Source organism: Hermetia illucens, chromosome 3, assembly GCF_905115235.1.
Source record: "Hermetia illucens chromosome 3, iHerIll2.2.curated.20191125, whole genome shotgun sequence".
NCBI classification, from domain to species: domain Eukaryota; kingdom Metazoa; phylum Arthropoda; class Insecta; order Diptera; family Stratiomyidae; genus Hermetia; species Hermetia illucens.
The window spans coordinates 29,194,802-29,210,579 of record NC_051851.1 but is presented as its reverse complement, the minus strand read 5'-3'; the positions used below and the strand labels follow the sequence as shown (position 1 = coordinate 29,210,579).

The following is a 15,778-nucleotide window of genomic DNA, read 5'->3' as shown; positions in this document are numbered from 1 at the left end:
TTCCGACACTTGACGAGACGATTTAAGTACGATATCTAATTTTAAGTACACTCAAGTTTGTCTCAGAGCCATTCTAAGTTAGATACTGTGCCATGAAAGGGAGGAGCTAAAATTATGCTTTCTCATTGGACCCGCATGTCTGTTATCTTTACAAATTCTACCTCCCATTCTCCTTTGGAAAAGTATCTTTTTCAGTCAATTCAGAAAAGCAGTTTGGGCGGGAACAATGTCACGGAATCCGGTTATGGTGTGGTGTCTGGCCAAGCAGTGGTGCAGTCCTCGGGGCAACAACAAATCCCACCGTATCACACACGGCACACACAACAAAAGAACGGCTCGTCACGATCGGACGTGCTGTGTTCTGGCCTCTCGTAGGAATCGGTTTCCAATTCAAATCTTTTTCTGAGCCTCCCGAATTCAATTGCGCGGTTCGCCATCTTTCCAGTGGCGCACAGACTTTTTTCACCCCGGTCCACGCCGAAAGCTCCTACTCACGTCGCCGCTGCGCTGTTCGCGTTTCGCTTTTGTGTTTTCCTCGCATTTCCACCGACGCTGGCAGTGAATTGATTCCGTGCTGGATGACTAGGCGAATTAACGGCTACCGCATCTATTTTTTAACTATTGATCGGCGCGATATTGTATCCGACTCTGTGTTGATTTTGTTGTACTCTTTCTTATCGATTTGTAATCTGTTGTCGGTTTTTTGTCGACTCTCCGGACGGAAAAAAATTGTTGCAAGTTCAGCCTGATCCGAGTCGATTGTGGGTTCCAAGATGATGTGATAAAAATGCAAGTGCATGGTTTGGTGTTGCACTCATTCACCACGAATGAGCAGAGCAAATAATGTTCGGCATCCGGCAGCCTTGATGTAGCACGCGAAAAGTTGCAAATTAGTTTGAATAGTTCACACTCGAGTGTGCTCCATTGTTCCATGCCCAATTGGCCGGAAGTCCAGCCAAAAATACGTTTTTCGTTAGTGTAAAGACCAAATACAATGAGTTCATTTCTAATGGGCTACCCGCATGCACCGCACGTACAAAACCACATGGGGGCGGGTATTGAGCCCAAGTTCCCACCGTCCGAGGACTATCACCACTACAACGGCTACCCAATGACCCCGGGGATACCCCAGACTGGATCCGAGTACATGTCCCCGCACCACAATGGCGGGATCCACCAGAGCTCGAATAATTACAACTATCATCAAGGAATTGGCGGCCACTACTATCATCACCATCATGGCTACGGCTCGCAAATGCATTCCATGCAGAATAACTCGTACTCGAACAGCGGATACTATGGCAGCTACTACGGGAATAATGCACATCATCAGATGATGGATTTGCCGATACAGTGTCCGAATTCGGAGCCAACAAACACTGTTTTAGGATTACAAGAATTAGGTAAGGCTAGGAATAGATACGTAGTTCTCCCAGGATAAGACTTCCAGAATCTTCAGATGCCGATAGAATTGAACGTTTAGAGATTGATTTTCGAGATGCAATCTGATCCTAGTCGTTTCCGGAGCTAGGAAACTTAGCCTCTTGGACTTGGAGGCAACTTAGAAATTCTATTTCCAATTAGTTGCCGGCTTGTGCCTTTAAGATACTAATTGGTTCCATGAAAATGTCCTTTAAGCCGATAATAACGTTTGACGTTGCAGGCGAAGTATGTAAAGAGTAATAATAAGAAATAAGATGAGCGGGTGTATTAGCAGATAGAGCACTAACCTGTCGTAATGGGTTCCAATTTCACTGGTAGCAGTGGTATTTGCACCGTAGAGTGAATGTCGGCCATCAGAGTAAGGAAAGGCAGAATTCTTGGTTAATTGTCTTATGTTATTTGTGAAAGATCCAAATAAATATTGCGGATACATGCTGGTATACTATCCAAAATTAAAAACGAATTGAGGATGCAGGAACTGCCATTTACTGAAAAGGATGTCGTCTGTCTTTTTTCAGTATCTGAATCATCCTCCCCACACTTCACAGTTATTTAAACAACTTCCAATTTTTTTGAGTTAAAAGCCCTTTTTCTTCCACTCTAAGACATTGTAGTACCGACTCTACATCATTTGTTACAATTTTTAATAATTCTTTGCTAGAAAATAGCTCTTCCTGAAGATTGACTCCTCTTCGTCACAAGCTCTAATTTCTGCAGTCTGCAGAATTTTATGATTGGACTTTTCAGGCTCATGGCAAAAGAAGGCTTAGTCGTCTTTTGCCAGATTTTACTCAGGACTTTTTTCCTCCTGCAGGTAACCACTATCCAAGAAGGTTCAATATTTTCAGTGGCCTTTCGAATATCGAAATTCTTCTTCCTCTACATTAGCCCATGGGATCTAGCAGGAAAATGGTATTTGGTTACTTTGGTTGGGAGTTGCAGGATTATCGGCTAATAGCACAACCTTGGGTGATCAGTTGTTTTTCTTACAGTATTTCTTGTCTTCAAGGCAAAATTCAGACCTGAACCAATCAGTGTATCATACAGAATATATTTAAGCCTTTTTATACGTCATCAAATTTGATTTCCGAAATATTTTTCAAGGACCTTACGTTTTACAAATGATTCACTACTTACAGATTTGAGTTTCCACCAAAAAGAAGTATGAGGTTGGCTTTCTAGACTTTAATCTCTGAAAATTAATATACGGAACGTCAGAAATCGATATTAAGAACTTGTGTCACGCTATAACCGACTGCGTCTAAAATGCCATTAAGAACATCCGATTTTTTTATATGGTTACAATTTACTCCTAAGTGGGGCATAACCCATCAACCATACCTACGTGCCATCGTTATCACTTGACTGAGATGTGTTGCGACCCCCTCCAGGACTTCCCGGGATGCCACCCATTCTACACTGTACTGCGTCATATGTTTCTGGGGAGAACAACTCGTAGGTCTTCCTGAGATAGTGGATTGCATTGAATCGCATTACCAGTAATATAATTGTCACACTTTCTTTCTGCCCTCTCGGCAATACGTCTACGGAGATCTGGCCACTTATTATTATTTACTCTGTTTCGGTTGATGGCAGGGTCTCTCCTCGCATCCTCGTATTCCACTTCTGGAGAAATTATTATGTCCTTACAGTGAGGGTCATAGAATAAAACTTTGACTTCAGAGTGAAAATTATACGGGCCTCCTCCAGTTTCAAAATTCATCTTATTTCCGAGTTATCACAATCTCGGAAAATGCCGGATTTTACCTAATACTAACACTAAGTGGCAAGCATTTAGGCTCGGATGATCCTACCTACTTAAAAATTAAAGAGCGCTGGTGGTAGTGGCCGGTGGTAGGTCAATGGGAGAATCCGTGGAGAACTCCCAGCAACATCGAGCACATATGCAGAATGGTGTACTTCTGCATAGTTTGAACCAGACTGCGAAAGTCCCAAGGGAAGCCATGAGGGATTTAGATACAATACCTGGGATATTATGGGAACTACAACCACCCGCTGGAGACTCCAAATTTCTTTGATTTCCCGAACCAGTGGGTCATAGTTCACCTCCATCTCCACGTAATTCCGTTCGATGTTGCTATTATGGGGAATAGCAACATCAATAATATACGCGAAGCGTCCCGTCTTGTCAACTAACAGCACGTCAGGCTTGTTGTGCCGTATATCGCAATCAGTCAGAAGTTTCCGGTCCCAATACATGCTGTACTACTTGCCGCTCATATCGATAGACCAGACATGTTCCCGTGATCAACCTATGCTTGTATGAAAGTTTTGATGGATAACCTTACATACAGCATTAGGCCTGGTGATGTATTGCACCGGTGCCATAACAGTACAACCAGAAATGAGATGGTCCAATGTCTCCGATGCCGAGCCAAAAATCCTAGATTAGCCGTTCTTTGCTCGTTCTTTCATTATGAGCTATTTTTAGGCTCGGGTGACGACCACGCCATCCTGACACATGATCCTCTCCGTCTTAGCAAAGAGCTCCCCAGCACACAGCCATCTGTTCGACAAATGGCTGCCAAAAAAAATTCACGTGTTTACTGTGCATTGCCTTTGACTTCTATTCATCGATCCTCTCCTGGTTCGACTACACCCACTCTGAGGATTGAAAGATCGATCCTTAAAATTAAGTGGAGACAGCCCACAGTCTGCCTTACAAATAGTCGCATGCAAAGGACTCGCCTGCTCTTTGCTGTAAAAATAAGCGCGCAGCGAGTCGACTTGACGATGATGTTGTGCCGTCACGTCAACCACGTCCCTACCTTCGATGACACGAGGCAGGTTCATCCGCTTCACGGCAGAGTTTGGATGATGCATTCGGAATTTTGACATAGTTTTCTAGATCGGCCTTCGTCAACGGTAATATTCCGAATGCATAAGCTAGTGAAGGGATAGCGAATACATTCAATGTGCTTATTTTGTTCTTTCCCGAGAGATTCGATTTTAGTACTAACTTTACACGTCGCGGGAATTCGGACAGCAGAGCATCCTTCAGATCACCAACTCGAACATGGGTTCCTTGCAGAATTCCTAGGTACTTGTAGAAGTCTGTCTTGGTCATAGCTTCGATGTAGAGATCACCAATGCTATGTCCGGCATGCGGCTCGTGATGACCTTTGCGGATGGTTTGGAGTCGACACTTGTCTAATCCAAACTCCATCCGAATATCACGGCTGCACATTTCTACTATTCGCAACAAACTTCTAAGATGGTTGTCAATACCAGCATACAGTTTGATGTCATCTAAGTACATCAAGTGTTCCCGTTCGCACTTAGCACGTAGGCCATATTTGATTGCAAATCCATGCCCTCTAGCATCATTCAGTAGCCATGAAAAGGGGTTCAGTGCCATGCAAACCAAACCTGGGAGATGCCCCTCCGTACGCAGTCGCTGATCAGGTGGTCTGCCACACTTCCATGACTGTCGCTAAAAACTTCATTATTCTCAACTCCCATAAGAAACCCTAGGTCTGAAGGAACTAGTCCTTCTATCCCTATCCTCAACATGTCAACCAGCTTTAGCTCCAGTGTTTAGTTCGTGTATCATCGTCCGAGTCTTAAGAAAAACTTTGACTAATCTGGCTACTTTCACCTTTCCACTGTTTCAATCAACTCTAATGCAAAAATCAAGGTTTGAAGCAGTTTCCTCGATCTAGGCCCTGTGACTTAAAGTATTCCTTGTTTGTCCTAAGAAGCGACTAAAAGTTAAACCTGCATATTTTGAAATTTTATTGCTACCGAAAGGGTGACAACGCCTTGGATAGGGACTGACCTATTGAAATACCCCAAGGACGTAGTCGTGAGGCCGGATTATAATTGATTGGAATATGCACACGCACCTCGACAACGCTGGACACGCTGGGCATTCTGGACCTAAGCGAAGTAAGATGGTGGGACTCTGGGCAGTACCCTTCTCCCTCTTACCACATTAATGCCAATGTGCTTTTGTATTCTGGGAAGCCAATTGGTAGCAGACGTAAATCGGGTGTCGTGTTATTTCTGAAGGTTTCCGCAAGGGGCGCCTCCCTGGCTAGAGAGTCGGTTTATGACAGACTTCTGACTACTAGCTCTTGATCCAGGTTAAGGAGCCTTATAATTGTACAGTGCTATGCACCAACAGAGATCCTTCTCCTTTCCTGCTTTTCTACCTTTCTACGGGCAATTACAAGTAGTTCAGGAGAGGCTTCCTAAATATGACATTGTAATGGTGAAGGTGGACTCGGGCAACATCCCCTTCGGACATGTGATGGCAAACCACGGTCTTAGCGATCGTAACGGCAATAGTGGGAGGTTCGTGGATTTCTACAACTTCCACCGGCTCGTTATTTTTGGCACATTGTTCGAGCACAGAGCCTACATAAGATCAGTTGGGTTTCAGCTGACCGACACCGTACGAGCAATCTGATCGACCACTTCGCAATCAGCAGTAGATTTATTAGTTGTCTTGTGGAGAACAAGAGAGACACTGACATCGGCCTTGAAAGGAATCACTCTAATGGCTGCTTAAGCTCGATTGTATATTCGGTCCGCCACTTCTTACAGGGTTGGAGAATGGTGACCCCTCAAGTCCAACATGCTGTTTTCCTGATCGGGCGGCAGGTATACTGGATAAGCCACCTGAGAATATCAACGAGCATTAGGCTGCCGTGAAAAATGCCTTTTTCTCGGGTGCTGCGCAGATCGTCGGCCACCACCGAAGGGACGTCATAACACCTGGCTGGCGAAATCGTGGAAAAGGATCGATGAACGGAAGGGATTGAAGACTCTTTTGACCGATGCGAGTAAAGGCGGGCGTAACGCGCTTGAACTCCAGTAAGCAAAATTCCGGGAAATTCAGCATAGTGTGTGCCATGACGGAGAATTTTCTACTATGCTGGTCAGGAAAGGGGAAGATACCGCAGAACGTGAACGAAAAAGCTTACATGTGGTGACAAAGCTTTCAATGGTTCTGTAAAGGACGTTAACGGTAGACTTCTCATTCACGATGAGGAGCAACTGAAGAGGTGGAAAAAACATCATCGTAATATGCGGATACGGACTGTTCCTCCAAGCAGAGGAGAAATCATTTCAGGGATCAGTCTAAAGCCGCTGAACTTGACGGTTTCTCCCCAGAGTTGTTTATCGCTGCACCTGCAGTTACTGTAGAACTACTACTTCCACTCATACGGAAACCGTGAGAATCCGAAACATTGCCCAGAAACTGGAAGAAGGGGATGATCGTTAAAATTTCACGTAGGTGTACATAAAGCCCAAACTCTTCCCTACAAAGCAGATGGAGCTATTTCGTCAAGTGGTTGCGTGGTCCGGGCAGAATTCGAGAAAAAAAGTCCGAACCTGGGGTGGAAATTCTTGAAATCTTGAAATTGAAGAACGAATCTAATTTTGGTAAAGGTTCTCTGTTCTGTTACCGCCTGAGAAAGCACGTTGTCATGGCAACGGGAACAGAAATTATCCTTCCTGTGGGAGCCGCTTTTATCTTAATGTGGGCTCAGGCTTGACGAGAGGTGGTGGAAAGGTGGGGGGGGGGGGGGATTCTCCACGGACCCAGATTTTTATCGGGAGCCCGCAGTACAAATTTCAATGAACAAAGGGATGTTATTGAGCCCGGCATAATTTTTGGCTCAAATCCATACAATTTTCAACTCGAGTTCAATTTTTTCGCAAATTTTTCTCCGGGCCCGATTTTCCATTCTATAGCCTTGTGTGGACCACATCTGGGAAGACAGTGTCGGGCTTCCAGAAAACAAGTGGACTAAAGGCCAATGTTACAATTTTCATGACCAAAATGCGTCCTTGCAGAAGTAGGGTTGATGAGAGAGGGAGACACTAGATTATTTCCCCCATTTATTTATGGATTCTATATTTACTTCTAAGCGGGAAGTGTTCCTTTGACAGCTAGGCATGTTTTGCTTTCTAGAGGGATTCCAAAATTATTGGCAACATCGTCTCAGTTTGCCAATGGTAGTTGCTTTTAATAATTTATTTGAAAATTTGAACTCACCAAGTTGACTCTACAGTTTGTCATCCTACATTCTTCCGAGACATCGCAGACATACGTTTTTTGTTAATTATTCAATTTTCTATTTCCTCTTCTTATGTATGAAAACAGTCAGAAAAAGGGCTCTGTGATTAAGTTGTATATCAGCCTTTATAGGGGAAAGTACGAAAGTCTGGCGATCTCCGCATTCTAGAGCCTCTCTTACCCTACAGTCAGAAGAATCTTTGGCCTCTCCCAAGAACGGTCTATTTAGTTTCCGCTGCAAGTACATAAAGATCTCGTATTATAAGGTGTTCCGAATTTAGTGGCATAATCTCCTATTTGCTAGTGCACCGTGCAGGCTACATCGATTCTGTAAGCATTTGCACCTGACTGCCGCATAAGCTCGCGTGTCCATGTTTTATTGTAGCAGGCCCAAATCTCCCTCGATTTGGGGCTGATAATGGGCGTTCACTATCTGTAGTCAACATATGAAAAGCAGACCGCGTAAATTTCACTCCCTTTGCAGCCAGCAGAATGTAAATTATGCTTACCAAGGGGCAATCTAGTACGAGCATCCAAAGATCACGTCCCAGAGCTAAGAGATGAGAGGCTGAGCGAATCACCCAAACTGTTCAGTTTATCCCTGCATTAACTCAACATCTTGAAGGGTACCATCGCCTACTCTAAAGCTAAACGGTTGGGCAAAACAGACATACTTCGCCTGTATCCACTTCCGCTTGAACTCCACAGCCCATTTTTGGTCCATCGATGAAAAATACTATGTCACAATCTTGCACCATATCTTCATTATTTCTTCCACATCGTAATAGTTGGGAATCCAGTGGTGATGTTTCTCTGCAAGCCAAACTTGGGTGTTGCGTAATCTGTTGATGATGCTAAAAGTCCATTGGTAGAATGTCCAAGATGGTGTTATGATCGTAGCATCTCGCTATCCCGCATTCTGACCCCAATTGAAAACATTTGTTGGATAAAAGTATATAGTTGCAGTAGTACCTACACTCATAGTTCTTGGGATCCTTCTGGACTTCTTGCTTATTGCGGTGACGAACTAGGGCTATACACATCCACAGAATCATCCACTAAGGGGTTTTTGCAAGCATAGGAGGCTATGCCGCCTTTCTTAATCTGAAGTTCCACGTTTTGTTTCCAATCTGACTTTATGCCTAGGATAATACTTTACATTGGTATGAAGTGAGTAGTTAGTATTTGTATGTTCACTAGCAGTTTGCCTTAGTAGATCACTTTCGGTTGAATTTATGCGCAGCTCACATCCTGGGGTCCTACCTTTAGCCTGTCCCTGCCGAATTTCCTTACCATTTCATCAATTACTATCAGCCAGAAGAAGAAATTATGCTGAGGGGGGGGGGGGGCTGATAGGGATATCTATCAGAGTGAAACGTTTCGTTTCAAGAATCCATCAGATTTATGACCATCAAGGAATTGACAATCCCTGTGTGCTATGGTTTCCCCTATGAATTTTTCAGGAAGAATCATCTGAATTCGTAGTTGCATTTTTCCGTCTAAAAGCGAAATATATTTTACCCGCTGTCATCTAGATAACAGATCTATTCTTTCAAAATGGTTATACTAGAGATAGTTTGGAATCAGCGAAGGTCAGTTACCTTAACGTCAAAATGAATGATTACTCAGTTACCGGGTATTCAAGACTTTTTTGAAAATTCCTCACTTTTTACCATAAATAAATTGTGTAATGAAATTGCCACCCTAGATATTAGACTGATATTTTTCTGAAAACATGAAAACGAATGATCTTTAACAAATGCTCGCCCCAAAGTCCCATAATGGCATGATTTTTTTTGAAAATTTTGTAGAACATAGACAGCGAATCAATGCCTGACGAGTGGCAACGAGGCATTATCTATCCCATACATATCAAGGGAGATATCACACAGTCCAGCAATTATAGAGGTTCCTGGGCACCATCTATAAGATATTCTCCGCTATTTTGCTAGGCCAGATAGCCCCATACACCCAGAACATCATTGACCCATACCAAAGAGGCTTCACTCCAAACAACTCAGCAACAGATCAGACTTTCTCTGTGCGGCAAGCGATGCAAAAACTGTTGGAATATGGACATCAGTAACACCATCTTTTCATCGACTTTAAGCTGCTTATGATAGCATAGCTAGGATAAAACTGTACACGGCCATGAGAAAATTCTGTACCCCGACGAAATTAATAAGACTGACTAGGCTGACCCTGACTAATGTGCGCGCCCAGATAAATCCAGCAGGATCACTCTCAAGACCATTCAACAGCAATAACGGTCTAAGAAAAGGGGATGCCCTATCATGCGTCCTCTTCAACCTGTTCCTAGAGAAAGTGATTCGTGATGCAAACGTAAATGCGATAGGCACCATCCTCTTCAAGTCCATCCAACTACTGGCCTATGTTGCCCATATTGATATCATGGGAAGAACAACTGGAGATGTAGAGTTTACCTTCATCCAGATCGAGCAAGCAATGCGAGATCTTGAGCAGCACATTATTGAAGACGAAAAACTTCGAATCGCACTCGTCAAACAAAAACAATGAAGATAAGAGACTGCCACTTTAAGACCGTTGAAAATTTCTCCTATCTAGGGTCGAAAATCACAACCAATAGCAGCTATGATCATAAAATCCGCACACGGTTGTTGGCTGCCAACAGAACCTATTTCAGTTCACAAAACGGTTTCGCTCGAAAGGTCTCACCATAGGGTCAAAGCTCCTTAGTTTACAAAACAATGACCTTGCCGGTCCTTATGTATTCCTGAAACCTGGGTTCTTAGCAAAAAAATATGTGAACGAAAAATATGGCCCTCTACATGAGGATGGACGAATCCCTAGCCTACATAACGACGAATAAAACCCGACTTAACTGGGTGAGCGGGTCACCTAATTCATATGGATGAGGATGATCTAGCCCGGAAAGTCGATAAGACCAATATCTATGGTAGAAAAGAAGATGAGGCAGACCCTGTCTGAGATGGAACGATGGCGTAGGTCAGGACGCCAGACAGCTTTTAGGGATACCGAATTGGTGGACCTTGGCGCAAAACCGGTATGTCTGGAGTTCCTTATTAAGGCAGGCCTAGGCCGTGATAGGTTCGAAAAGGTGACGCATGCAATTTTATGGTGGGGTTGATGTCAATTGTTAGGTAACTAAGATAAGTTGTTAACCTCAATTTCATGAGTGAAGGTTATTTGTGGATGCAGCGGGTTTATGTTATTTGATATATTGCCAATATGTCAGCCATATATTTGGCAGTGATCCATTCTTCTCATCCAATGATGCCATAGAGATTTCACTTAGGAGTGGAGAGAGAGTCCCATTGCTACGCCCGAGGTTGTCTTAAAATATTTTACCCTGAATAATTTTCATTCATACCGAAGGAGTCCAAACTTGCATATTATTTTGCCTTCTTTCTCCATTCTAATGACGACCCGAACCGTAGTAGTCATTCTTCTTCTACCGGCGTGCTGGGGAATAAGCTTTAACGTCAAATGATACTAGCAGTAGCGGAGGCTTTAGCATTTTCAGGTTAATCTTTCAATGGCTTCCTACGAATTTTTGACCCATTGTTTTCTATTGGTAGCCCCCAATTTTTAGCATTCCTTGACCAGTCACTTCGCAATGTTGCAGGGGAGTTCGAATTCGCAATGATTTCTCTCATCTCATTGCCTGATTTATGTATTTTCGGTTGGTATCAGATTTTGGGTAAAGATAGGTTTGGCATTCAGAGCTGGGTTGGCTTATCAACCACTAGAGAGCATTCTTTTAGGTCCTTTTCTACTCGTTTTATTGATGCTAGTAATGGATAATAGATAAGTCAAATTAGCCATTTTTGAAGTGAATTTCGTAGCCATTTTTTATATGGAATTTCTTTTGTTGACTACAATTTTCTTTATTAAACATATGCTAATCGCGTTAGAAACAACAAAACCCTGAGTAAGGGAAAAACCGATCCGCGAAATGCGATATTTATTTAATAAAAAAATTTTCCACTCTTTTGAACAGATTTAAACTGCCTTTATTCCCGGATATAATTTGTTTTTGCTACAGTTTATCAGCCTGCCAATACTACAGATTGTTTTACTGAAGTAGGTAGGGCAAGTTATGTTATGATGGGGACTCAAAAGAATCTTCTACCCCCAAAGTATCATATGTGATTGATGTTTTTAATTTTCTCCTACGAACATGGAGTGAATTTGAGAGCACAAAACTCTGAGAAGGGGCCTTATTCCAAGGCCAGTCGGAGTAAAAGTATTTTACCGTGATCCAAACGAAATTAGATCCTTATTCGTATCTTAATTTTACCATATGAACTAAGCAGCGCCTTCATGGGACCACAAAATTTTGGAGTGCGTGTACAAATAATTCATCGATCCCTTCTGAGAAAAATATATGGTAAATATTATTTTTTATCTTTTACTCGAATCTCATAGATAAATAGACACTGATGAGCAAATATGTCCACTGGACTTCGTAGCGATAAGTACATGTCACTACAAAGTCTAGTATATATAATACAATTGACGAGACCATAAACTTCGTACATTGCCATTGGTAAAGTTCAATTTTTGTACCCTGTAATTGGACTCCTCTTTGGTGTCCTTAGCCTTGGTAACTACTAACAATTCTAGTCACCACTCTCTCTGTAATGGTATCCCATTTTAGTGTCCTTAGCCTTGGTGACTACTAAAAAGTCTATTTACCCACTCGTGAGTAAGTCAATCAATTATTCCATCAGCAATATCGATTATGTACTCGTATCTCCAATGCATATAGGGTAGGCAGGATCTACATAGTGCCTGTTTGTTTAATTTTTTTTTTTCATTTATTATTTTCGATAAAACTATGTTTCTCTTTTATTATATTTTACTACTTATGTCATTTGGAGGATAACCCACAAACATGTCAGGTTTTTGAACCAGGGGCAGTCGTTCTGTCATAACTACCCGCGCAGCTATGGTGTAGTCAATGCCATTAAGAAAATACAATATGAAATTGTCCACTTTGCTAATGAACGCGATGAATTGAATCCGTCTCCACATTTTATTTCATTGTGTCGAAATATTAACTAAGACAACAATTGCAATTTGAGCATGAGGTCACGAAATCTAAAGCCAACAGAGTCCGAAGTATATTTTCAAAATCATTTAATAATATCAATTTAAGTTAATAAAAATTTTTTGATATCTTGATTTTGGTCTCTTTTCTTCTTTAAGTTGATGTAGAGGAGACAATAATTGGATAAGAAGAATTTTAAAGTACCAATTCAAAGATATTTAACGAAATTTGGAGAGTTGTATTGCGATGGGTGTTAAGTTTTTGTATCGGTAACTGATCAATATCAGTTCTATTAATAAAGTTGGAAGAGAATTACTTGATGAATGGACATTTTTTCGGAAGCTGGTGGTCTTTAATGTAGAAGAAAATCATAATTCGATTACGTTTTAGAATACTACATATTTGGATTCATCTGAGTAATTTGCGTTAGTTCGATTGAGAGCATTGGGGAGCAATTATATAATTTTTTATTGATGACTTCAATCATAATATTCTTTTAATTATTTAAATATCTTTAAACTTTAAATTCCATCCCTTGCATGGCATGGAAGCCCATCGAGAGAGTGAGAGAAAGTGGATTATTCCACTCGCAGCTGGAGTATTTTCGAAATACAATATCTTTTTGGAATAGAGAGAACAAAATTACATTAAATAAATTTCAGGGGGAGAAATTTGGAGGAAAGCTCCTTTGTGCAAAAAACCTCTCTTTGAACTTTAGCAATGGGCAGAGTACAAAGAATTTATTCTCCATATTTCAAACCCAGAGAGTTCAAATAGGGGGTCTGCAAAAAGCAATTGGAATATGAGTATGCTATATACGTATTGTAGGTAGAATGAATAGCTGTGGGATCAAAAATCTACCACGCAAAGGTGTACAATATTTTAAGATTATATCCCAATATCAGGACTGAAGAAATTGGTTGAAAGGAATTTTCACATGCAAGGTTTTGGGTTTAAAACTAAATCTAGTATCGGCTTAAATTAACCTTATCTTTCGATCTGCACCATGATTGATAGAAAGAGATACCCCGAAGCGTGTACTAACAAGGGTAAATCTTTACTCATCAACTTACTAAACATTATATGATGGCGCTGATTAATTATCTAACTAGTTAATGAAGTGCACACCTTAACTGGTAGTGCTGTGAGAATTCTTAATTGGCTCAGGACAAACAAGCCAGAGGAAAACGGCAAGAGTACTTCACAACCCAACTTCGTAGAGTTTATCCAACATTAAATCAGTATAAAAGAAATTCTGAACTTTATTAGTAAGAGCATAACATCAGTTAAATGTCACTCTGGTGAAATCTTCGTAAAAAACGGCTCACATGAGGCAACTTTGGGTTTTGGTCAACGAAGTTAGTCAGCAATTTGACGCCCTACGCATCCACAGCGGCGAATTCCCCGTAATTGATAAGCAAACAGTAAGTCACAACTCGAGGTGCTGTTTCCAGGCAGAATACAGGACCATATATCTAAGCTGATGTCCAAGTATAACCCCCAATCAAAAAGCTGGTCCTTAGTATGCAGCTTTGTTTTGTCCAACCAGTTAGGTCAATATTTAACAATGAAGGAATTGTCTGCTACTCTGTTCATGTAGTACACATAAATCGAAAGGTGTTCACTCACTTGGTGCATGTGTTCAGTCAAGGAACCATGGGCGTGAAAAATTCTTCTAGAAGAGAAGGAACCGAATCTATTTATGTTCAGCTGAAAGGTGAAATCAACGCTACCTGGAGGAAAGTTAAAAAATAATGTTTAATCCTTGTTTTGTGTTAATAAACAATAACGTACAATTAAGTGTAAATAGCAATTATTTTTTTTTTAATTCTAATTTATACTTCGATAATTATCCATTCTTGAATAACTGAATAACCACAAACAACAAATAAAGTATTCCTAAGTACTGACCACTGGTTCCAAATTTTTTGCTAAAAACAAAACTTTAAAAAGGAGACTAAGATAAGGGATAGTTTGAGAATTAGGGTTGAAGTGGTATGGTAGCAATAGCAGGCCCGTATTGCCTTTGCGATGGGATCAGGCCTGCCGAGAGAGGACTAGAGAAGCAAACTTGCTCCTTGAATCCAGAGTTTTCTCAAGGGACCAGAATAGTAATATCAATGAAAAAATGATAATAGGGAGGCTGCAATCCGCGCCCAATTCATCCGCATAATTTTTATTCCGGCCCCAGATTTTCTCTTAACGGCTTCGGGGGGGTAGAGGAGTAGCGACTGCAGAGCAGCACTTCATCTTGGTTGATCAAACGGTTGCTATGAAGGTTGAAAATTTGTCAGAGCTGATTTCTGTTGAAATTTTTCTCGCTCATCTCAATTTCCAAAGCAACTAGGGGATTGGGGAATGATCGACACTCTTATATGTTTTTTTATAGGTGGAGGTGGGAATCTTTAAAAAACGCTGCTTCGCCAGGTTGCGGCAGTGTGTACAAGTTTCACCCGCTAAAATCACCCTCACTTCTCAGTCCATATCCCCGTGGGACCATCATAAAGCATTACTTCTCGAGGAGGGCTCCTTGCGACCTGAGCATCTCCTCCACGAAATTGCGGAGTCCGATAATTGCGTTGAGGGCATCGTTTAACATCCCTCTTTCAATCGCGAATCTCGAACAATGAAACATAACATGCGTCGGGTCCTCGGATGTAGTGGCGCTTTCGGGACAGTCGGGGAATTAATCCAATCAGGAGCGATGAAAGTGCTTCCTGTATCCACAATATCTTGTAACGAGCTGGGTTGGTGGTAATTCAACTCTTCATGCTTCCGATCGATCCATTTCTCAATACACGGGTTTAATGTATGGGCCAGCCATCTTCTCCGGAATCATCCCACTGTACAGCTCCTTCCTATTAGATTTCCAGAAGCCCGGTGAAGAGATTTGCCTTATTCGCTAGAAGATCCCAGGAAATCATTTCCGCGATGACACACACTGCCTTACCGGATACTGTCCTACATGCACTGCACACCCTCAGTGCGATTGGCCGTTATGCCGAACTTACCCTTGCCTGGTTCATTGTGTTATCAAATGCGCACGCCCCAACAGGAGCCACGTATAGTAAGGTGGATTTCACCACCCTAAAAGCTGTCTGGCGTCCTGACCTATGCGATCACTCCATCTCAGGGAGGGTCTGCCTCGTCTTCTTTTTCTACCATAGATATATTACCCTTATAGACTTTCCGGGCTGGATCATCCTCATCCATACGGACTAAGTGAGCCG

The 15,778-nt window shown here is 41.9% G+C and overlaps 1 protein-coding gene across 1 annotated transcript in view; it reads left to right on the top strand.

Moving 5' to 3' along the window:
* The first annotated feature begins 282 nt into the window (after positions 1 to 282).
* Positions 283 to 15,778, top strand: part of LOC119653132 (homeotic protein deformed) — an 88,602-nt gene continuing 73,106 nt past the window's right edge. Inside the window, exon 1 of the mRNA XM_038057661.1 lies at positions 283 to 1,403. Within this exon, the coding sequence (XP_037913589.1) occupies positions 995 to 1,403 (409 nt within the window). The 5' untranslated portion in view covers positions 283 to 994. The remainder of the gene's footprint in view (positions 1,404 to 15,778) is intronic.